General features: G+C 38.4%; 2 protein-coding genes and 2 long non-coding RNA genes across 8 annotated transcripts in view; 1 reads left to right on the top strand and 3 right to left on the bottom strand.

Moving 5' to 3' along the window:
- Positions 1-1,230: 1,230 nt before the first annotated feature.
- LOC128019466 (uncharacterized) lies at positions 1,231-10,090 on the bottom strand. Of its 2 annotated transcripts, none has more exons than XM_052605457.1 (10): positions 9,900-10,090; positions 8,381-8,424; positions 6,157-6,337; positions 5,930-6,035; positions 5,755-5,841; positions 5,528-5,680; positions 4,970-5,448; positions 3,670-3,869; positions 2,558-2,717; positions 1,231-1,819 (listed from the first exon to the last, which is right to left on the bottom strand). In XM_052605457.1, the coding sequence occupies exons 2-10, from the start codon at positions 8,387-8,389 to the stop codon at positions 1,668-1,670; spliced, it is 1,527 nt and encodes a 508-aa protein (XP_052461417.1). In that variant the 5' UTR covers positions 8,390-8,424; positions 9,900-10,090; the 3' UTR covers positions 1,231-1,667. The 2 variants fall into 2 exon arrangements, with proteins under 2 accessions (XP_052461417.1, XP_052461418.1); XM_052605458.1 differs by having other exon boundaries at positions 5,528-5,677.
- Positions 10,091-18,387: 8,297 nt separating this feature from the next.
- On the bottom strand, positions 18,388-20,392 carry LOC128019465 (uncharacterized). The gene is made up of 4 exons (XR_008185165.1): positions 19,982-20,392; positions 19,804-19,838; positions 19,020-19,054; positions 18,388-18,600 (listed from the first exon to the last, which is right to left on the bottom strand). It is a non-coding gene; the product is annotated as an uncharacterized LOC128019465 (long non-coding RNA).
- Positions 20,393-21,818: 1,426 nt separating this feature from the next.
- Positions 21,819-23,852, bottom strand: LOC128019462 (zona pellucida sperm-binding protein 4-like). The gene is made up of 8 exons (XM_052605456.1): positions 23,302-23,852; positions 23,039-23,226; positions 22,867-22,964; positions 22,637-22,794; positions 22,374-22,566; positions 22,154-22,301; positions 21,999-22,071; positions 21,819-21,928 (listed from the first exon to the last, which is right to left on the bottom strand). Exons 1-8 carry the CDS (start codon positions 23,819-23,821, stop codon positions 21,852-21,854), a joined length of 1,455 nt encoding a protein of 484 aa, XP_052461416.1. The 5' UTR covers positions 23,822-23,852; the 3' UTR covers positions 21,819-21,851.
- LOC128019463 (uncharacterized) overlaps positions 23,445-24,725 on the top strand; it is a 27,077-nt gene continuing 25,796 nt past the window's right edge. For all 4 annotated transcript variants that reach the window (XR_008185161.1, XR_008185163.1, XR_008185160.1 and 1 more), the window contains exon 1: positions 23,445-23,556. This is a non-coding gene — a long non-coding RNA (uncharacterized LOC128019463). The remainder of the gene's footprint in view (positions 23,557-24,725) is intronic.

Raw genomic sequence — 24,725 nt, 5'->3', positions numbered from 1 at the left:
TGTGTGTGTGTACGCGCAGTACAATCCTTGGCAGAACTAGAATGGCTATAGTTACACCATTAATTGTGTTACTGATTGAGCGGTAATGGAGCACTCTCCACGGAGAGCGAGTGGAAACCAGAAGTCTCTGACTTTCAAAAAAAAAAAAAAAAACCTCTTCAGACAAAATCACGCTGGTCAGCTCTCAATGCACTTTGATCCCATAGGCTGCTTTGGGGTGGCAACTGGGGTGGCAAAGCTCATTTTACCTTGTGGACACGCCACTGCTGAAAATAGTACTTTAGGACCACTGGGCAACTGTCCAGTTCTTAATAATAATAATAAGAATTCCTTACATTTATATAGCGCTTTTTTAGGCACTCAAAGTGCTTTACATTGTCAGGGGGTATCTCCTAATCCACCATCAGTGTGCAGCATCCACCTGGTTGATGGGATGGCAGCCATATTTTGCCACAATGCCCACCACACACCAGCTTATTGATGGAGAGGAGACAGAGTGATGAAGCCAATCAGTAGATTTGGGGATTGTCAAGGGGCCATGATGGTCGGAGGCCAATGGGCGAATTTAGCCAGGATGCCGAGATCACACCTCTTCGAAAGACATCCTAGGATTTTTAATGACCACAGAGAGTCAGGACCTCGGATTAAAATCTCTGCTTGTTGACAGTATAGTGTCCCCATCACTACACCCCACATAGCAAATTTTCTCTGGCCCAGCTCCGGCCCACACAACCAGCTTTTGCTTGGCCCACATACCGCAATGAATGACGGTCCTAGTGTGGACCAGGTCTGGATTCCAGATAAAAGCCATACATGGGCCATAACTGGACCAAGTCTCAGCCAAGTTAATTACCCATAACTGGCCCAGAACTGGGCCAGATCGAAATATAACATTGGAATCAAAACATAACCTTAAGTAAACCATATCAACACCAGTCTTTAACCAGAAAGCCCAAAACTGAGCCACAGCTGAGCATGATCCAATTTTTCTGTGGCCCAGCTCTGGCCCACAAGACTTGGCCCACATACCGCAATGAATGACGGTCCTAGTGTGGACCAGGTCTGGATTCCAAACAAAGGCCATACATGGGCCATAACTGGACCAAGTCTCGGCCAAGTTAATTACCCATAACTCCAATACTCTGGACTAGATTCCACGTCAGCCTCAACACCACCATAACCAAGCCACTTACACACCCCTCCCAGATAAATAGTCACATCAAGACAGTATTCTGAACAAATATTTAATTGTGTTAAACATCAAAGCATTGGCATCTGTTTTTTCATCATGACATTTTTCCGTTGTACAAACTCCTCTCTAAAATGACACTCCTCTGTCAGTTCAGCTAAAAATAAATAAAAACAAAAATAAAACAAGTGCTGTTTTTTTGGTTTATGATGTTTCACTTTAAGTGGTACTTGATCATCAAGTTTCATTGCTTTGCTTAATGCTTGAACATCCATGTTTCTGGTCACGAACAAGATTCACTAAACATATAACACTAGAACATGTTTCATCAACAAGTTTCACTTCACAAAACACTTTTTATGTCCACGTTTATGGCTAGGAACAAGCAGTACTCTTCAAATGACTCTGAAACAGTAATTCTGTCACTGAACAATTTGAACTCTCGACAGAGCTTTTGAACATCCAAGCCTGAATCCTGTTAACCAGTCATATTGTCCTTAAGCACTTTGCTCTTCATCCTTTCTTTCCGTCCACCATCTCTGTCTGGGGCCAGATACAGCCATCTTTTAACGGTGGAATCAATGTCTTTCTCTGTGGCATCGGATGTTAGACGGTTACGTCTCACAGCCGCTGAAAAACACAAGCACACATGATTTAGAATTAACTTATGCATCATCAGGTAATGTGGATATTGAATCAAATGCAATATTACAACAAAACCTGAACCCAGATTTAAATTCAAATTCTGACTTGTCTACTTCAGGTGAAAGATCATTCAATATCATGTTTATTTATATATATATATATATATATATAGATATTTGAACTCTGTGAACAGTGAACGCACAGACACAAACTCGCCAGTTCTGTAACTTACTCAGAGAATACATGGTGATCATAATACTTTTAAATACTCAACAACTCAATACTGTTTATTACTTATTGTCAACTTAATTTAAAGGTTGGCAATGTCAAAATTCAACATATTACAGTATACGGATCATAAGTAGGGTTGCGTATTGCTTGAAATTTTCCGGTTCTGATTATGGTTCCATTTAAATGAACTATTATAAAGTGCTGCTACCAGACCCGGAGATCGGCTGAATGGATTTGAAAACGGTAAAACTCAACTTTTTAACTCTAGGGAAGTTTATTAGCCTATTTTCAAAAATTAGCCTATTTTCAAAAAAAGTGGAGTGTTCCTTTAAGGATGGGTGCAGGGACAGATGAGCAAATGGTCTTTCTCCCAAATCTTCCTGTCAGATTAGAAAGTTTATTGTTTTGTTGGATGTCATGCGTGTTGCGAGGAATTGATTTCATAAGGAAATAGTTTCTCTCCTTACATATTGGGAATAAATGGCAACTTACCAATCACAACATCTCGTATCTGTAGGCGTAGGAAGCTAATCTTTCCATTCAATCCTCTCATGTTAACTTTCCTCGCCAAGGAGTTGGTAAACAGACCATGCATGATTCTCCAAACAGACTCCTGCACGTCCGCCCCACCTTTAAGAGCCAGAGTGTTTACCTGAAATCATTTATGTAATTAGTTTTAAGCAGTGGTTTAATATTTTAGAATTTCAATCACTAAATACAAAGATTATTATAGTTGAAATTGGTCCAAAAATTCTCTTAAAAAAAAATATATATATATTGTGTGCTCACGAGAAACTGTCTAGGTGCTCACACATTACAATTTATGGCTAATCTAGTGTAAACCATTTCCCTTTGTGCGTCACTGCCATTTTACTGTGGGAAAAAGGAGAGCAGAGATGCAAATTAATTAAGGAAGATGGCTCTCATTAAGGCCCTGTAAGAATGGATAAGTTTTTTGTTCGTTCAGTGTCGAAAAGAAGTTTGAAATTATCAGCAGTATCCACCTTATTTTTCACCTTGTGCTGAAAACTTTGAACCATTATAATCAGTTCAGATGTCATTATCACAACAAAAACATGTTGCATATATATATATATATATATATATATATATATATATATATATATATATATATATATATATATATATAGTCTTACACAATGGAAAGCAGTTTGACTATTGGGCTGAACAAAAGATGAGCATCGCTATAGATGACTTCTGTTATGTAATGGGGAAGCTCATGAGTCAGCCAATGCTAAACAACTGGCAGCTAGGTTCAGGCTACATATCCAATAAAATCCAAATCTTCACGTTTCACTGTACCAATGTTTTCTTTTCTTTTTTTCTTTTATGAACCATTAACCCTATACATTTTTATAAACATGCAGAACAATGCAAACGGATCCGCTGTGTGCCCCATACAACATCTAGTCATAGTTTTTACAAACAATATGATTACAACAGTGTGATCAGAACATCCAGTGTTCATTATTGTGTGGGCTTTCATGGCTTTGCTTAAAGCTAATGAGAGAAAAAGAAACTTATTTAGAAAATAAAAGCCAGCCAACTAGGATTTAATGTTATTAAAAGAAATGCTCACATACCAATTGCTTATGGAGGTCAGGAGTACTCCGCAGATTGCCCTCCATGCTCTGTAGAGAAGTGAGATCTTTGAGAGGCAACAAATTTCGATCTAGGCCTATCTCTGTCTCCTGACTTGATTGCATACACTGGAGGGTCTTCATGATAATTCGCATTTGGTCCATAAGCATCTCCTGTTTTGTTAATATATTACGAAGAAGAACTAAGAGGAAAAAAGAGAAAGACAGGCAGATTAGGTTTTTTTGTTGTCCAAATTTTACTTGCCAGACACCTATAGAAAACATAAAATGTCTACATTTAAACAAAATTTTAATTCAGAAACCTATAAATTGCAATTATATACCAAAACACTATTGGTGTTGTCATTATTTAATAAGCAACATTACACATGCATTCACATTTGACACAGCAAGCAAGGGAGCACTAAATAGCTATCAATTTTATAGAGGAAGTGTTTTGTGCAGATGACTGTGAGCATGCACAGATCAGGGATGGGCATTTTTGGCAATTTCAATCATCGATAGGTTTCAAAATGGATTAATCGAGTACTCAGGGGGAGGGGCTTGTGCAGGGGAGGGACAATGCCGTAATGGAGATAATAAAAATCTGTTAAGAAAATGAATGTTAATATAAAAATATGACATGCAAACATGTCTATCAAAGATGAACACATGATTATAACAGTTAGATTATGATTATGATAACATTGACTTTAACATTACAACTTGTATCTGTACAAAAGGATGCATATGCCAGTGAACTAAGTTATGCACTAGCGAAAGAGAGTGAGAGACGCAACAGAGAGAGAGAGAGCAATATGACTGGCTCAAATAACTCAATCATTGTCGGGCAGTACACTAGAAAATGAAACTAAACATGTAATATTCAGTGCATTCAGCATGTTAATAAATGTTAATATGCCAATGCATCCTATATTAGATTAATTAGATGTAGCCAACCCAGACATCACTATGTGAATTCGAAACCATGCATTTCTCTCTTCTCATGTCTATACTTTGAACCTCATGCTGTTGCAAGCTAAACAATAAGAGCTCATGGTGCCACCCAAAGTGTTGCTGTAACTAATCAGAATTTTTTCCCACGATCATCGTTTTCATGATTGATCATCGCTGTCACAGCCGAGTACTCGAGTACTCGATCACTATTGCACATCTCTAGCACAGATTGCGGAAAATCACTGGCAATGTGAATTAAGCAAAATCAGACAATCCTGAGGCTAATCCCATGACACACTATCAGTGCATTCCCTGTGTGAAAAGGGCTAAACACTAATATACTCACAAATTTGGTGACTGGATGTTTGCTCGATGTCCGTGGTCTGGTGTGGCTGAGGGAGCGGCGAAGGTTCGGAGTGCTTTTTTTTATGGATCTCTTTACTTTTATGGGCTGGTCTTCTGACCTCAACGTTGGCTTGGCTTAAAAGGGTCTCAGTGCTTGATTTACTTAATGTACAACTCTCGGAGAGAAAATTCCAGCCCGATGATAACATAGCAATGCTGCTCTGCTGACTTGAGTGGATCTCAGGAGTGCTGTGGCAATCTGCATACAAGTCAGGACTGTAGCAACTTGGGAGAAGATTGGGACTCTTTTGGCCATGTGGACGAAGGTGAGGACTGCTTTGGCCATGTAGGCTAACATCAGGACTGCTATGATCGCGTGAATGAAGGTCAGTTCTGCCTTGGCCACTAAGGTGGAGGTTGTCTACTGCAGGAGAAATCTGTTCCCTAGAGATCACTGGAGCATTAGGTAAGGCATACCTCCTGCAAAGTACAAAACATCTTAGTCATTTAACAGCTGGGATAAAATGCACTGTAATTTAAAATGGCTGATGTTTCTTACTTTTTTTTGGACTTTGTTGCTTTAATTCCTTCCATCTCATCATTGTGGAGGGCAAGAGTACTGTGGAAGATCTTAGGGCAGTTTGGCTTTCCTGGGTCTAATTTGTTGGCATGTCTAGCAATTTTCGGAGCATCGGGTATAGAATACCTTCTGCTTAAAAGTACATAAATGTCATTTATCTGCTGTGATAAAATACATTATCATTATAAAAAGCAGAAGCTTCCTACCCTTTTCTTGATTTTGGTTCTTTCAGGTGCTCTTCCATCGCATTATCATCGTCGTCGTCTTCTCCAGGGAAAAGAATGTTCTTGGGTCTAACATCACATTTATCAATTTCAAGATAGGCTTTTATTTGTAAATGTGGTGCAAAACATTAAACAAACAAACCAAAACCAAACCTACATTATTTTTCTTTGAAATGTAATTGGTGAGTCTCCTCCATCGGTCTGATCAATGTCTGTGTGATCAACAGCAAGTGGTAGTTTGCGTCTAGCTTCCTTGTAGTCATCTGGAAAAACAGCATCACAAAAATTAATTTACAAAGTAAAACTGTGATTTTAACTATTATTTATTACTTTTAACTTTTTATAACTATTCAATTTGAAGAAAGTGGTGGCAAAACAACTCACGTGACGTGAAAATAATTCTGGCCTTATGGGGCTTCCAGTCATCTCCAGGACTCTCCTGTGATTTCACAGCTTTTGTTATATCTATCTTATTTGGAGGCCACATGCACTCTCCATTTTTAATCCAGACTGAAGGCACAACTTCAACCTCATTTGTCTTGTCAAAGACAACAATGTGAAACATCTAAAGAGACAAGAATGATATTCCTTAGCCAACTATTATACACAAGCATCTTCAGAGTTATTTCTCTTGATGCAGGAGTGGAACAACAACAAATTTGTTTCGGAATGGCAATCTCACATACTTCTGCAGCTTGACATTTGTGGAGAGGTTGGAAGCCACATAAATTCCCAACTCTTTTGAATCAATAGGATATTTAAAGAAGTGTTCCACCTGTTTATATTCTTTGCCCACAAGGTATACTGCACCTTTATCCTCAACAATGTTTTGGACTAAAACCAACTTATTGTCAATTCTGACACAAGAATCTCTCTCATTGAGCTTCACAACTACATCATCAATCGCGAGAACTTTAAATTGATGAGCTTGTTGCGAGAAGCACTCTGGTACTGGCCCATCCGTATGTTCTTTATCCAATTTTTGAATTGCCTCTTCTACATCACAACTGTAGTTGCTATTTTCTATCTCTGACAATCTACGCATCACCTGAGTCAAAGGATTGCATGGCCCTCGTACCAGTTTTTTGAGTTTTCCTAAGAAATTTTCAAAGGGAAATCCTGATATTAGATCTAGATTGCCATGGATTTTGACATCTTCACTGAGGTGCACCAGCCCATGAATATTATAAACCAAAAACTCTTCACCATAAAGCTGGCCAAAGTGTTCAACAAATGAACGCAACAGAGTATTTGCAAAGTCATTCATCTCCATACAAAATTCTGGACTTGCCAAAATGTACACAGCTACAGACAAAAGCATGAAGTTGTCATAGATTTGAGTCTGTAAAACACCATTCAGCACAACTGGACCAGTGTATAACAAAAATTGGCGTAGCTCTGTTGCTTTCCACCTACATCGATCTGCCAGTGCCCGAGGCCTTCGAGCAAACTCACTTGGAATGTAACTTCTCAGTGCAAGAAGTCTATCTGACACCATGGAAGCTTGAATGGATGATATGCGACAGTGCAAGGGACCGATGGTGCTGATCCACAAGTCTAAAAGACGCCGCATTACACCCAGACAAACCAAGTGCATGTAATCGTGAGGGAAACAAGTGACCATGTCAATGCCAATGTCTGTAAGAGGTGAGTGCTGAATGTGGTGTTCTTCATCAGTTGCTTGCCTAAAACTCTCATCAGTTCTGCGCTTTGCATTCACCTCAGGAAATGTCATTCGATTTGATTTCCAGACACCTGTTTGATGACACTTGTCACATCCATGATATGCAGTGTGTGACTTCACACCTCTGATGAAGGCTCGGGCAGGGGTATCGCACATAACTGAAACAACATTCAAAAAGAATGTTTTCTGCTTGAACAGAAACCCATCCCTCAACATTTTTAGCTCGTGAACCAGATCATGAAGATAATCAGCCAAAGAATTTGGCTTTGAAGTACCACAAAAAAGTCCAATCAACACTGGTGCCTTAGTGTGACCTTGCAGCAAACCAAGAATCGGCCAAAACTGTGTACTAGTACTCTTGAAGAGTGGTAGTCCATCAAAATTCAACTGTAGCTTGAAGACATGTTTGTCTGCCACAGTATGCCAAACGCTATCAAGGATTTTCCTAAATGAATTCAGAATTCCACAATAATGAAACACACCACCAGCTATACTCCTAATGTTGTATCTTGTTTTTGTTTTCAGCAACGTTCTTCCATCCTTAGGCAGAGAGGAATGATGGACTTTGAGAATGGTAAGAAGTGCTGACAAAGCAATTAATGAAATTCCAAATTCAATTGCCCAATCTACTAGTGAACACTGCAAATCTCTCTGACAACAAGGATCTTGAAGATCAGACTGGTCCTCAACAGAAGCTGCAGCCTCTTCATGTACTTCCTTATCCTCAACATCTGCTTCAATATTCTGATGGTCACTTCCTTCATCACTAATTTCCATGTCTGATTCCCCCGAAGCATCAACACAAACACTTAACTCAGAATCGTCCTCCACCTCCCCCTCCCTATGTTCCACATCGTCAATCAATTCACTGACTAGTTTTAGTGCCCTTCTTCTGGAATTGCTCCTATCATTGTACTTCCATACCTTATCCATACTGTGACTTTACAGAATCCTTTTTGTTCTTCCTCCTAAAAATAAAAAATACATATTATTTTGTTTTTAATAGACTATAATGAAATACCAGAAAAAGATATGTTTTTTTCAGCCTCTGCTTGCATTCTGAAAAAAAATTCACAATACAGTAACAATACAGTTGTAATCGCGAAAGCAAACTAGCTTTAACAATGAAATGATTAGCAGTTTGATGATTAACTAAAACCACTAATTAAAAACAATTAATCATCATTAAAACTCAATACATAGATTGTATTGAGGATGCAGTATACTGAATATTTTTGATGCCTAATTACAAATTTTTTAGTTCATTTAAAAAACATATTATTACTTATTATATTCAAAGTGAAGTAGAATAAAAGAACAATACCCCTTTTTCGAGCATTTACTCAATTTCAACATGACAAATTCTAAAATATTGGTTGAACAATTTTATTTTAACATTTAATATACAGTATGGGCCAAAAGTTTGGACACATTACTATTTTTAATGTTTTTGAAAGAAGTTTCTTCTGCTCATCAAGCTTGCATTTATTTGATCAGAAATACAGAAAATAAATGTAATATTGTGATATATTATTACAATTTAAAAATAATTGGTTTTCAATTTATTATACTTTAAATTATTACTTATTTCTCTGATGCAAAGCTGAATATTCAGGATCATTACTCGAGTCTATCAGATGATCCTTTAGAAATCATTCTAATATGATGATTCATTATCAAAGTTGGGAACAGTTCTGCTGCTTAATATTTTTCCAGAACATGTGATACTTTTTTAGGATACTTTAATGATTAAAAAGTAAAATAACATAAAAATAAAAAAAGAAGCAAATGTTTTCAAAATATAAATCTTTTGTAACAACAATATACACTACTGGTCAGTAATTTGGGGCCAGTATTTTTTTTCTTTCTATTTTTGAAATAAATAAATATCTTATTCAGCAAGGATGTGTTAAATTGCTAAAACGTGATCGTAAAGAAGATTTTTATTTTTATAAATGCAGTTATTTTTAACCTTTTATTCAGCAAATATATTAGGCAGCAGAACTGTTCCCAACACCCAACACATAATATGATTTTTAAAAGATCATGTGATAGACTTGAGTAATAAAAATATTTTTAATCAAATAAATGCAGGATTGATGAGCAGAAAAAACTTCTTTCAAAAACATTAAAAACAGCAATCTTTCCAAACTCTTGGCCCGTACTATATAGTTTTACAGAAATTTGTTCCAACCACAAATATCATAACATGCAACCCTAACTTGCATCATCTGCCAAAGATGATTACATTTAAGTGACATAAGACAATGACTGACTTTTAGGACATGTTAGTTTATTGTATTTAAAACTGCGTTTAAACAATTGGCGTGCAAATTATAATTAGAACAGTTTCGATAGCATGTTCACACATCAATTAATTAAAGCTTTACTAAAGTCCTTTTATGTACTTAATTAAACTTTAATGATACAAGTTTTCACTTACCAACTCTGCTGGCTTTCCCCGCAAAGACAGTAAAACAAAATGGACACAGCGGTTCCCGTTTTTTTCCCCGAAATCCCGGTTCAGTGCTTGACCGTTTCTGAAGTCTGTGCAAGACTGAAGCGCCCGCCCACTTTTTCGACCTACTGGTTCCGGGAGTATTTTCATTCACTTTTCCTCTTTGGAGATTTGTTGATTTAAAGCGTTATAAACCATGAATCATAACAACCAGCTAAAACTTGAATCACAACGTGTACAATATTCGATCCGAAATAAAAAATATTTGAACATTTGTAAAAAATACAAAAGTACGAGACTATGTGTGTTAAAGCCAACTGGGTAAAAAAAACTACAATCCCATGAAGCACTGCATTTGATAATTGCGCCTTTCGGCCAATTTCGCTCTGATAGGTCAGCTTCGCATTTCCGGGATTTTGAAATCCTGATTGGCGCAAATTGGGCTAACTGACACTAATCCACTGATTCATGCGGAAGCTGTGTTTCTAGAAATATCTGTCATAAATGGCAACACGTTTCTATCATTTCTCAAATATATTTAATCTCTCCAATCACATATATCTTCAATTTGTGATCATCTTAATTAACCAACTGGTAACGGAAATTATCATAGAGTAACTTTGAATATTATAATACAATATAATATTGAATGCAGGATTTAATCATATATCTCATAGAAATTACAGTGGAAAAATTTTAAATTATGAAAAGTGCACTGGTGTACAGGACATGGCATAAAAAAAATGTGGTCTAAGTAGTTATTTAGCAATGTGCAGGAACTGAAATCAAACAATTACAGTTTTATCAAAAATATAAAATTTGAATCAAAAATATTTGAAATGGATTTTAAATGTGGGTCAAGATCGGCTATACTTATGTGGCCCACATATCTATATTTGACATCTGGCCCATGTCTTGGGTGCCGTTTTTAACCCAGTGCCATCTCTACCAAACCCGGGCCATGTTTGGCCCACATGCTGTATGCCAGTTCCGGATAGATGCAGCTGTGCCAGACGCATGCCAAATCTGGTCCAAATTTGTTTACTGAGTAGTACATAAAGTCAAATAAAATGTCCTGAAACCTAATCATGTATTGTTTAATTGGATAGGGCTACATCAAACTGTAAACTGAATGAGAATATGAAAGCAGTGAATGCAAAACATTGTTTTAAGTCAGTCATATATAATATCAGGATACTATTCTACAATATAAGGTATAATATCATACATCATATAATCGCCTGTCATGAGGCATCAATATAATTTTACATATAAACACACATAATTAAATACGCAACATGAGCTTGTGTTATGCATTTTAAAAATATATTTTCAAAATGTATTTCAATATATTTTACAGTGTTTCACATATTTGTGAATATATTACCTTTCTGTATGGGAAAACATTGGGATTTTACTCAAAAATATTTGAAAAGGATTTTAAATGTGGCTCAGGATCGGCCATACATATATGGCCCACATATCTATATTTGACATTTGGGCCAAATACTCCATTTGACATCTGGCCCATGTCTTGGGTGCCATCTTAAATCCAGTGCCATCTCTGCCAAACCCGGGCCATGTTTGGCCCACGTTCTGTATGCCAGTGCCGGATGAATGCCAGCTGCGCCAGACACATGCCAAATCTGGGCCAAATTTGTTTGCTGACTGGGACTGGGGCGCTAGGACCCAAACAGACCACAGGATGAGCACCCCCTGCTGGCCTCACTAGCACCCCTTCCAGCAGCAATCTAGTTTTCCCAGCAGGTCTCAAATCCAGGTACTGACCAGGCTCAGCCCTGCTTAACTTCAGGGGGAAACTGGTCTTAACCTCCAGGGTGATATGACTGCTGGCCAGGGCTTCTCTGGTCTTCTCAAAATGGCTAAAAAACTAAATTTGAATTTTTTACTTATATATTATCAAAATTCAAATTATATTAAAATTTAAAATGCATAATTTCAGTTAGGGTTAAGTGAAGCTTTTTGCTTCTCTCCTGATGCCACAAGAGGGCACATCAAGCAAAATATTACTTATGTACGTTTAATAAAAGTATTAGAATATATGACTGTTGTATGTGAATAGTAAAAAAAAAAAGTTTATAAACCAATTATAATTAAGCCCGCGCAGACGGTGCGCATAAAACAGCAGACGCACAAGGGTAATGATGAGACAGAAGAGGTACTGCTTGTCGAGCTCATCTGCCTTTTGAAAGCAGTGCAATAGCAATATTTGATGAAAACTCAAAATTCTATTTTTCTTTTTGACAGCTCTATAAGATGCCTCTGACGTTATCTGTGGTTCAGCAAATTCCTCGACATGTGTGTGTGTTGTGGCTCTTGATGCCTTGACCCAAGCCTCAGTCCATTCCTTGTGAAGTTCACTCAAATTCTTGGTGGTTTTGTGCACACTGGAGAACCGAATGGTTCGGTTTTTTCAGTGAACCTTCCCATCCATATTAAACCTAAATGTAATTCTGACCTACCTGCTCCCTGGCGAACATGGCTGGGATTTTGCAGCAACTTGCTGCGTCTGTGGCCAGGGCTTTTCTCATTTTTATACGTTCCTTCCCTGCTCCTCCTTTGCGTTTAAACTCAATTTTCTGCTCGATTTTCTAAGATAAAGCCTGCCTCTGGATATAGCCAATTAGGCAGTGCTTGGCTGATGTTTGGTCATGTGGTGGTGTCATTTTCACTCCACAATTGCCTGATTCGTAGATTCATAAGTCCGTCAATTAATTTGCATTTGCATACCAGCGTATTGCGCGTCAGCCTGATCGACTGCACAGCAGTTGGCGGCAGGCCAGATTAACCGTCAGGCCACCGGGAAATGTCCCAGTGCTCCCGATGGCCAGTTCCCCCCTGTCCCGGAGTAATTCATTTACTCAAACAGTACACTGACTGAACTGCTGTGAAGAGAAAACTGAAGATACACTGAGCCGAGCCAGATAATGACTCGATAACTATTGAGTCATAGTTTTTGCTATTTTTGGACCAAAATTTATTTTCGATGCTTCAAAATATTCTAACTGACCCTTTGATGTCACATGGACTTATGGACACATGGACAGTATACCGTACACACAGTTTCAGTGGAGGGACTGAGAGCTCTTGGACTAAATCTAAAATATCTTCAACTGTGTTCCGAAGATAAATGGAGGTCTTACTGGTTTGGAACGACATGAGGGTAAGTTATTAATGACATCATTTAGATTTTTGGGTGACCTATCCCTTTAATAAGATTTGCACCAGTTTCAGCTAGAATTAGGAGATATTGTGTACTTGCGTTTGGATGCAGCTTGTGGTTTTGGATGTATTCCCTTCTGTAACGAAGTTGCTGGAGAGGGAATCTCTGCCGCTGATTGGCTGGCAGTTGGTCGATGACGCGTTCTGAGGGACAGCACTCGATGGTGAGTGGTTGAGTGGCTTTGCCAGGTGGCGCTTCGTTTGCGAGACTTCCTGGATTGCCGGTTGCTATTCCACCAGTCTGGAGCGACTCTAAGATGAGTTTTGAGGTAGCTCTTGGTGGTTTGAAGAGTACACGCTTGATGATGGAAAGGTCAGCACAAAACATAAGCAAGAGCAAAGTCACTGGAAAAGCAGGGCAAGAAGTCAACGCAAAAAGCAAGGAAAACTGCTTGTCATTGGGTTATAAGCGTGTCCATCTGACCCGTCCTTCCTAGTGTGACAGCCAATCAGATATTGTCTTGGGCGGGACCTACGCCCAGTTCTCCGGTTCTTGCATGTAATTAGTGTAATGTCCACGTGAACGCGTGTGTCCAAACTCCTGAGAGTTTAGTTGAAACGCTTTAATAAGCGAACTAGTTTAAATATGGTGCATTCTACACACATCTACTTTATATCAAAATTCTAGAAATCATTTACCCATCAAGTAGGTACCAAAATGCATATACTTAGCATAGTTGAGGTGGAAGTAAATAAGGATTTAGTCGTGATAAGTGTTTAACACACAAAATTAAAATGAGTAATATAAAGCATGCACAATAAAGAGAATACACATGTATGAGGCAACTTCTGGTGATTAGTTCCTATAACTGAAGTAGAAAACCCTACGAATAGGCTGTAATTAAAGTTAAAGACACAGAAACAATTCCACAAGTTATATAAAACATGCATGATACGTAAGATATATGTGGGGTAAATGCTGGTAATCAATTCAGCTTATTGGAAGCAATTTTGAGACCGTTATTTGTATTCAACCACAAGTGGGTTAAATTTCAGTCTACTGGTTTTGGTGACAAAGTCTCTGGAATTTACAGCTGCAGAAAGGAGGTGTTCACTGGTTTAAGGTTTGTGGTGATCCTGGGCCATAGGAATGCCTTAGCATCCTTCAGTTTCCTGATAAGTCAGGGGATTTATGCATTGGGGTCACCACAGGGTTTATTATTATTATTATTATTAACAAAGAGAAATCTTTTCCTGCTGTCCTGGCATCGCTGGTATGAGATTAGACAGGCACAAAAAGGAAAATGGGGGTGACATCTCCTTTAGCCATCTTGGCACCATGACTGTGTTTTATGACGTACTAATGGTTCGATGGAAAATTGACTGTTCAAGGATAATCCTACAGTGAATCTGTAATCTAAATTACTTAATGAACAAGTTCACACTCGGCCTTCTATTTTGTTTCTCATGAAACTTTGACTCAAAGTTTGTTCTTGTGAGCCTTGGCATGATGGCAGAACAGCATTGTCTTTTTACGAGGACACGACTTAATGCCGAGAACAGAACAGACACCCCGTCCTAGCCAATTAGCGCATGATCCAAACAACATCTGGCTGGCAAGCCCTGATGTGTTTACACACACGAATAGGTCCCCTTGTGAAAAAGTGTGCTTAATTGTATTAAAAGTGTACCTTCAATCTTAAAAGTATACTTTTTTAAAAAAGTGCATTTGCAGATATCATAGTTTAAATTAAATGCCACTTAAGTGTACTTACATATTACACTAATCACTACAGGTCTTAACCTAGGTGTACTTTATATAAAAATAAAAAATAACTTGTCTAAGTATTATAGGGGTGTGCCGGTTTCAGAATTGGTGATGACGGTTATGACGTGAGTCAAATGTGACGGTTCATAACATAACCGCCAGGGGGGGGGGGGGGGGGGGGATAGCGTGTTTCATTTTGTTTCATATTGTCTCGCCACCATGCTAGTGGATCTGCCGTATAAGTCAATTGGTTGATCTTGGAGATAGCGGGTTAACTCCGTTTCAGCGCGCGCTCTGATCGGTAAAGGGGCAGAGATTTCAGACCTCCGTTTATAAAGGAGATCTGTCACAAAACTCATCATCCGCGCCAAAGTTTTTTGAGCAAATTTCAAAGCCACACCCGCCCTCCATCCGCTGATTGTTTTGCGGTCTATGCTTTGCTGATGCGAGCCGCAAAAAAAAAAAAAAAAGAGCCATTGTCTGTTCTGGAAAGGATGCAGCAAAAATATTTAATGCTAGAGTATGAGGCATAGGCCTACGCTGAGTTCCATTTACAATGAGATGCGCTCTAGTTCACAGTGCAGTGCAAGCCCAGCCGGCATTTCAACGTTGATTCAACGTTGAAACAACGTCAGGTACCATGGTTGAATCAACGTTGAAAAACCTTTCGATTTTGCAAATTGGATCAACGTTGAAATCACGATGTTGATTCACCGTTGAAATCGTGACGTTGATGTACGGTTGAAATCACAACGCTGATTCACTGTTGAACTCCCGACGTTGAATCAACGTTGAAAAACCTTTCGATTTTGCAAATTGGATCAACGTTGAAATCACGACGTGGATTCACCGTTGAAATCGCGACGCTGTTTCACCGTCTTACCTGCATTATGGGTGAATTAGGGTCATGCTGCAGCCCTGGGATGAAATCTGAATGAGGTGTTGATTTTGAAAAGTTAATCAGCGTTGATAACACGACGTTGTTTCCCCGTCGTACCTTGCACCGTGTGTAAATACACCTAGATCCTAGTTGGCATTTACAGTATTGTTCAAAATAATAGCAGTACAATGTGACTAACCAGAATAATCAAGGTTTTTCGTATATTATTTTATTGCTACGTGGCAAACAAGTTACCAGTAGGTTCAGTAGATTCTCAGAAAACAAATGAGACCCAGCATTCATGATATGCACGCTCTTAAGGCTTTGCAATTGGGCAATTAGTTGAATTAGTTGAAAGGGGTGTGTTCAAAAAAATAGCAGTGTGGCATTCAATCACTGAGGTCATCAATTTTGTGAAGAAACAGGTGTGAATCAGGTGGCCCCTATTTAAGGATGAAGCCAACACTTGTTGAACATGCATTTGAAAGCTGAGGAAAATGGGTCGTTCAAGACATTGTTCAGAAGAACAGCGTACTTTGATTAAAAAGTTGATTAGAGAGGGGAAAACCTATAAAGAGGTGCAAAAAATGATAGGCTGTTCAGCTAAAATGATCTCCAATGCCTTAAAATGGAGAGCAAAACCAGAGAGACGTGGAAGAAAACGGAAGACAACCATCAAAATGGATAGAATAACCAGAATGGCAAAGGCTCAGCCAATGATCACCTCCAGGATGATCAAAGACAGTCTGGAGTTACCTGTAAGTACTGTGACAGTTTGAAGACGTCTGTGTGAAGCTAATCTATTTTCAAGAATCCCCCGCAAAGTCCCTCTGTTAAAAAAAAGGCATGTGCAGAAGAGGTTACAATTTGCCAAAGAACACATCAACTGGCCTAAAGAGAAATGGAGGAACATTTTGTGGACTGATGAGAGTAAAATTGTTCTTTTTGGGTCCAAGGGCCACAGGCAGTTTGTGAGACGACCCCCAAACTCTGAATTCAAGCCACAGTACACAGTGAAGACAGTGAAGCATGGAGGTGCAAGCATCATGATATGGGCATGTTTCTCCTACTATGGTGTTGGGCCTATTTATCGCATACCAGGGATCATGGATCAGTTTGCATATGTTAAAATACTTGAAGAGGTCATGTTGCCCTATGCTGAAGAGGACATGCCCTTGAAATGGTTGTTTCAACAAGACAATGACCCAAAACACACTAGTAAACGGGCAAAGTCTTGGTTCCAAACCAACAAAATTAATGTTATGGAGTGGCCAGCCCAATCTCCAGACCTTAATCCAATTGAGAACTTGTGGGGTGATATCAAAAATGCTGTTTCTGAAGCAAAACCAAGAAATGTGTATGAATTGTGGAATGTTGTTAAAGAATCATGGAGTGGAATAACAGCTGAGAGGTGCCACAAGTTGGTTGACTCCATGCCACACAGATGTCAAGCAGTTTTAAAAAACTGTGGTCATACAACTAAATATTAGTTTAGTGATTCACAGGATTGCTAAATCCCAGAAAAAAAAAATGTTTGTACAAAATAGTTTTGATTTTGTACAGTCAAAGGTAGACACTGCTATTTTTTTGAACACACCCCTTTCAACTAATTGCCCAATTGCACAGCCTTAAGAGCGTGCATATCATGAATGCTGGGTCTTGTTTGTTTTCTGACAATCTACTGAACCTACTGGTAACTTGTTTGCCACGTAGCAATAAAAAATATACTAAAAACCTTGATTATTCTGGTTAGTCACATTGTACTGCTATTATTTTGAACAATACTGTAGATCAACAATGTACATGCAAGGCTAAAAATCTAATGACTGGCAGCAATGGCTTTAAAAACAACTTCAATAAACTACCACATGCTCAAAATTGTCAAACAGCAGTTAAATTTTGGAGTTGGAGCAGTTAAACAGATGAAAATAATCCCACACTTTATTATGCAGAGTATACATGGAGGTAATGCTAAAAACAGGTAGTAGAACAATCCAAATACAATAATATTTAAAGGTTTTTGTGAAATAATTTGGCACATAAATGCATATTTTTTGCAGCACTTACAAGACAAACCCTTTATGACTGAAACCAGTGGATCTTTTATTTTGGTGGAAACCTACAGTTTCTGTCAAAAACATGTTTTAGAAATGTGTCTCATTACAAGAGTTGTGTACATTTGTGCAGTGAAAATGTGTTGAACAGTTCGAGAAGGGAACCTTCCACCAGTTGATTTCTAATGGGAACCCCCCCGGACTGTGTCTTCTTTACCGTGGGGAATGCAGAATGAGATTTCTACCGCAGGGCACTCTAAAATGTTAGAACCAGCAGCCTTAGTGTATACAGTGTGGTTGTGCTTCGGGTGATCCTTGAAAGTGTCCCAGCGCTAGGTCCTTTCTGACGCCGTCCCCTCCACTCTCTCCCACTTGTGCACTTTCTGTACCGTCCTGTATAAACATTTACATTTAATCATTTAACAGACGATTTTATCCAAAGCGACTTACAAATAAGAACAACAGAAGCAGTCAGGTGTACAAGCGAACAACAACAGTATACAAGTGCCATGACAAGTCTCAGTTAGTCTAGTACAGAACGCATAGCCAGGTTTTTTTTTTTTTATATATATATAAAAAAGACAAGAAAAGAAGGAAAAGTGCTAGCATTAGTTGGTTAAGTTCTGGTGAAAAAGATGAGTCTTAAGATGTTTCTTGAAAATGAGTAAACACTCAGTTCGGATTGAGATTGGGAGGTGATTCCACCAGCTGGGCACAGTCCAGGAAAAGGTCCTTGAGAGTGATTATGAACCTCTTTGGGATGGCACCACAAGGCGTCGTTCACTTGCAGAGTGCAAACTTCTGGAGGGCACATAAGATTTAACCAGTGAGTTTAGATATGTTCACAATGTTTGACAATAACTTTGATATTGTGAAATATATTTAACTGAAAACTGAATGCAAAATAAATCACACAATATTTTCACTTTACAGTTCAGTAACAGTGAGGTTGGAAACAAAGTGGACAACACTATTCATTAAACATTTATTAAATGTATTCAGATGAAAGTTTACAATTCACAAATTATTCATAAGCAGTGTTTTCAGAGCCCCCAGTTACACTGTTTTAATCAGAACACTAACATTACAGTGTAGAAAAACAAGTCAAATCAAATTAAGTACATTTTTATTAAACTAAGCACAACCAAAACCTATCACAAAAGGTCAAAGCATCTCTAGCAGAAGTGACAGTGCAATGTAGCAGAAGAACAATTTCTTACCAATGTTTCAAGAACAAGCTGGATCCTCGATGACTCTACAAGGGGAAAGAAGAAATGGTTTACTGAAAAGTTCTTAAAAAGCAGGATTTCATATTATACCATTTCTTTAAACCACTGGTTCTCAAACTTTTTATACCAAGTACCACTTCAGAAAATATTTGTTATTAAATATTAAGTTGCACCATAATGACCAACATTACATTTCAGCAGCGTAGTAGACCAAACTATTCAGCTACAGGTCTACAGTTAAAAAAATGAGGCAGTTTTATTCTAATAAGAATATTAATTTTTGTCAGACACTTTACCATGGTAAATACAGTTTGAACATTAACACTACAACTGTGCTTACATACACAGGTAAATGAAAAAAAAAAGTTTAAATTAAAATGTAATTTTAAATGTAATTATGTAACAAAAGTTACAAAACTGTACTGTACTTTAACTGTAACATACTTAAATGTGCAAAAAAAAAAAACTTACTCAAAGATTAAGTTAAAATATATTAACATTAATTAGTTTAATTTAGTTATTCACCTGCATAACAACTAGAGGGGGCCTGACACTTTGAGAACCATGGCTTTAAACAATCCTTTTTTTTTTTTTCATTTTCATTAATTCATTAAAATTATATTATTTAAATACCGACATTTGCACTTATATGTTGCAGAAAACACTTTGAAACTAATATAAGAATACAAACATATATAACACACCTAATGCATGGGATTCATATCAGGAAAATATGGGAAAATCTCTAAAAGACAGACATTAACACATAACTCACCAGCAACACATTAGGTGAGCATCTAACTTGATCATCTGTGATAAAGCAATGCAAAAATAGACACACGGGTATTTATTTATCTGCAGGTTACATGTTCTTTAAACTACCCATTTGTAAACTCTGGTAATACTTTACTATTTTCAAAAGATAATAAAGATAAAGTTAGCGATTTTCTTACCTCATTTTGACAGGATGTTTTCAGGACCTCGCAGAACACCTGACCCTTCTTGTGTTCACAGTTTTTGTTCTCCATTGACATGTCACGACTCAAATTCGCTCGAAATAAATAAAAAATGTACAGGCAAATATGAAATAATTCGGGACCGACCGAGCAGTCAGTTATAACGAGCAGCAGCTCACAGTTAGCCGCCTCACTCACAGAAAGACGACAATAACGGTCATATTTTTAAATGTAGAAAAGCGCGAACCGATTCATTGTCCAGTTTCCTGAATGACAGCCAGATTAACCAATCACGATAGAAGTAATAAAATAAAACTACCAATGGGAGTTGTTTCAGTGTGATAAAGCAGCGAAATGTATAGTTTTATTGTTGTTAATGATGATAATATTTAACATTTTAGAATAGGTATCATGACTAAAATATTTTTAAATGCTATTAAACTAATAATTAATTTAAATAATTTAATATAAATAATTTAAAAGCTTGTTAACCTTTTTCTACCATTTAGCATTAAACATTTTTAACGTTGTTTCACTAAAACAACTGACCTTATTTCAACCATATTTCAACGTTGAAAGTTGGTCATGTGCTGGATGTTTTTCAACCATTCAGCTTTAAACGTTGAATCAACGTTGTTTCAACGTTGAAACCACAACTGACCTTATTTTAACCATATTTCAACATTGAAAGTTGGTCATGTGCTGGATGTTTTTCAACCATTCAGCTTTAAACGTTGAATCAACGTTGTTTCAACGTTGAAACCACAACTGACCTTATTTCAACCATATTTCAACGTTGAAGGTCGGTCATGTGCCGGCTGGGAGTGAACGCGGCGCGCTGGTGCTTCACGGTTATCATTGTCTGCTATATTTGCTTTTTATTTATTAAAATACATGCAATTGGTTGATGAAACATCTATTAAAATTAAGATAAAATTTGTTCAAAACGAAATTCGTTTTTAAGAAAGGTTTTCTACAAAGCAAAATTTTATGAAGTGGTAAATATCATGCTGACGATTTACAAAACTTCATTAAGTGGTAAAAACCATGTCTCCCGATATATTGCGCATCTGATGATCCCATCTAAAAAATGAAAATAATTTGATAAAAAAAATGTTTGTAAAAAATATTTTAGTGACACGGTTTTTTTTGCGGTTATAAAGTTCTAATGACGGTGTTCAACTATAACCGCCGGTCTCACGGTTATATACTAACCGTCACACCCCTAATTTTGAGTGGGTTCTCTTGTATTTTGAGTGGGTTCTCTTGTATTTTGAGTGGGTTCTCTTGTATTTTGAGTGGGTTCTCTTGTATTTTGAGTGGGTTCTCTTGTATTTTGAGTGGGTTCTCTTGTATTTTGAGTGGGTTCTCTTGTATTTTGAGTGGGTTCTCTTGTATTTTGAGTGGGTTCTCTTGGACTACAATATATAGCCTACTATGTGCATTAATGCAGTCAATAAGAATAAACTTCAATACACGCTTGTATAGTATACTCCAATAAAACTGAATGGTTGACATTTTCCATTTCCAGCTCCTGCTGGTTTCAAGTAGTTTTTCAGCAAACCACTCTTGAGCAAGACACCAGACCACCAATTGCTCCCACGCAAAATGTGCATGTGCACATGCACGGGTTAAACATCCAGTTAACAATTAACCCTTTAAAAGGGGGAACCTTGTGCTGCTCCAGGTTAGCAACTAGAGGATGGATAGGGGACTCTGAATGCGCAGGCTTACAAAAAGTTGTGGAACCTTGGTTTAATAGTGAGAAAAAAAACCTGGCAAGAGGGGCATTTAATACCAGATTCTGCAAAACACCACCAATAGACAAGATACCTCAGGGTTCTGCAAAGTTTATTAAAAACTAGATTTACATGACCAGAGTAACTGCTCCACTAGAAACCACAGTCTGCTCCCCAGAGACAGCCTTGATAGGAGTATCTCTTCCTGAAAGAGGAGTGTTAGAAATGAGAACTCATAAAATGCTCAGTTCCTCTGGTCAAAAGTGAGGACTCACGTTTCCTGGTGCAGCGTTGCTCACAAGAGCCAGATGATGGATGGCACACCTCTGTACTGCAATGGATGAAGATCTGACAGGGAAGAAAGAGGCTCAAGTCATAGACTCCACAAGTAGTAAATACCAGTGTTCAAGTAATGGGGTGGGGGGCATACGGTTTCCTGCAGAGCAGCCAGTGAAGCTGGATCTACAAATGTGAACATCTTCACAACAAAGCGCTTGTAGTGGGTTGGGAACTGAAGACCAGACGATCCAGTCACTGGAACCAGTGTGGTCAGATAACGGTCATCCTGGTAAGGGCATCTGAAGACAAAAGAAGGTTAGAAAGAGGGTCTCCCAGCAGACGAACAGGATAAAGATGTGCTGTACACTCACCCATCGATCAGAAGGTCCCACTGGGGGAGACTGAGTGGACTAGGGGTTGAAGTAGTCCAACAGCGTCCCAGCATCAGGACAATGTTGGGGTCAGTCCTCTCCATAATGTGCACCTCAACATACACAGGCTCTCGCAGGACTTTTGTGATGGGATAATCAGCATCACTGTAGTAGGACGTGTAGGCCTCATCCCCTGAAGAACACTGGGGTTTAACCAGACTCAAGTTTGAAAGGCTTTAGGCAGACACAGGACAAGACCTTACCTTCAGCACAGCCTTTGGTGACACATTGGCCATTGGCCAGTCTGAGCTCCACCCTGAGAGGTCCAGGAGCAGCTACTGGTGGAGGTGGAGGAACGGAGTTGACCTCCACAACCAGAGCTTCCACAGAAGTTTCAGAGTATCTACACTGGAAGAGAAACCTGGACAACACACAGCAAGCTTGTAGCATTTGTCAGGGATTAAATGTTCACACCAAGTCATAGATCACCTACTCAAAATGACTGTCCCTTGTGATGGAACCATATGGTCCAATCCCCACTTCATAGGATGAAGTCATCCGGTTTTCATACACCACATATCCGCCGTCCTCCTGTGAACAGAAACAGTGGCAGCATCCAGTCCATCATAAGCAAATGCAGAATAAAACCAGTAGCAGCTGCTCACCATCACACTCGTGCCACATGCGGTCACTGGGAACTGGTATATGGCAAAGGAAGGTGTGGACCCCACAGGAGCACAAGGTGGGTCGTTTCCACCCAGTAAATGAACCGAATCCAGACTCAGTCGAGGCAGAGTAACGTCTCTAGACACCACTACCACAAACTGACCATCTCTAATACACTGGACAGTTACTAGAACAAGGTACAAGAGCAGGTTAATGGAGAGAATCAGTTTAACATGAACTGAATAAGACTGTGAACACTTACCCGCCCTCCCATAGAAACACTGCTGTGCGTTAAAGCAGCAGTTAATAGCTTCACACTCAGCTCTACTGATCCCAGGTAGACCACATTGGATCTGCTCCAAATCAGCTACAGCACATTTATCAAGGGGATCTGCCTGCACTACTGGCTTCTGAATCGGAAACTGTGGTTTGGGTAGTTGTTGAACTGGCTTCTGAAGTGGAAACTGTGGTTTAGGTTGTTGAACTGGCTTCTGAAGTGGAAACTGCTGGTTAGTTGGTTGTTGAACTGGCTTCTGAAGCGGAAACTGTGGTTTAGGTTGTTGTTGAACTGGCTTCTGAAGTGGAAACTGCTGGTAAGTTGATTGTTGAACCGGCTTCTGAAGTGGAAACTGCTGGTAAGTTGGTTGTTGAACTGGCTTCTGAAGTGGAAACTGCTGGGTCATCAGAGATTGAACATCCTGAAGCGATTTACTCCAATGTGGAACAGCCTGACAGAAAGCACAAACCAGCAAAATCTGAACCGAACACCAACTTGCAGCCATTGTTTAACAGCTAAACACAATGTGGAGATACTGCCCTTTGGTCTTTTTGTATTCTGCAGATTTCAGCCAATTAACGATAGTCCCTCCCTATTCATTAACACTCATGGTTCTCATGAGTTGCAGAAAGGGGAGCTTATGCAGCTGGGTGATTCTCATTGGATCTCAAGATAGAATTCTAATTTTTCCTATTTTTAACATAAATGCACAAAAAGAATTTGAAAAATCTTACTATCTTATCTGATTGTAATTGATTCTCAAATTCTGTTAACATGGTGTTCCTTGAGTCCAATGTCATATTGACAACAAATAAGAATGGTTCAAGTCCAATGTTTACTGGAACTTGCCAAAAGTAGATGTTTTTCTTTGGTGCCGTTGTCCTTACCACTCCCCGCAGACAAGTGTGCTCTTAAAAATATGAGGAAAATACTACATTAAGCAGTTAATGATTTTAAGTATATGGAAGCTTATTTCTACCACAGAAGAAAAAAATACATAAATAAAGAAGAAGAAAAAAGGTCATTTTGACTATTTATGTCACGACTGATCTATCTCACTGTTCGCTAATATCTCAAGGTTGCTGACTTTTTCTCTCCAAATTGACCTTTTTGATTCCTTTGGGGGAAATAATTCCATAGAATCCATAGAAGTTTTTAGCAAGTTTATTGAAACCACAAAAAAACCACATAGTTAAAGAGAAACCCTAACAAGCTTTTATTCTTTATGATCAGACTTCAAGCTTTCTCTAGTAAAACATGACTGCAAAAAGAAAAAGAAAAGAAAAAGAAAAGAGCAATCTGAGTTAACATGACTAAATCAATTGACACTTAATGAACAAGTACAATAGAAGACCCCAGCAGCAAACACCAATTTTGGAATATTTATTTTTTCTGTGCTAATTTTTTCC

The sequence above is a fragment of the Carassius gibelio genome, chromosome A9, assembly GCF_023724105.1.
Source record: "Carassius gibelio isolate Cgi1373 ecotype wild population from Czech Republic chromosome A9, carGib1.2-hapl.c, whole genome shotgun sequence".
In the NCBI taxonomy this organism is placed as follows: domain Eukaryota; kingdom Metazoa; phylum Chordata; class Actinopteri; order Cypriniformes; family Cyprinidae; genus Carassius; species Carassius gibelio.
Note: the sequence above shows the minus strand (reverse complement) of the source record. Positions and strands in the feature narration are given on the sequence as shown.

Bases quoted from the DNA above. Each gene is read 5' to 3' on its own strand.
- LOC128019462 (XM_052605456.1), bottom strand. From the start codon at position 23,821: ATGGCTGCAAGTTGGTGTTCGGTTCAGATTTTGCTGGTTTGTGCTTTC. The intron at 23,227-23,301 runs GTAAGTGTTCAC...ACCTTGTTCTAG, and splicing joins GTGTTTCTATGGGAGGGCGG to TAACTGTCCAGTGTATTAGA. The intron at 22,567-22,636 runs GTAAGGTCTTGT...AGTGTTCTTCAG, and splicing joins CACCAAAGGCTGTGCTGAAG to GGGATGAGGCCTACACGTCC.
- LOC128019466 (XM_052605457.1), bottom strand. The intron at 6,036-6,156 runs GTGAGTTGTTTT...CTGTTTTTCCAG, and splicing joins CAGAATTATTTTCACGTCAC to ATGACTACAAGGAAGCTAGA. The intron at 2,718-3,669 runs GTATGTGAGCAT...AAATGATTTCAG, and splicing joins CTGACCTCCATAAGCAATTG to GTAAACACTCTGGCTCTTAA.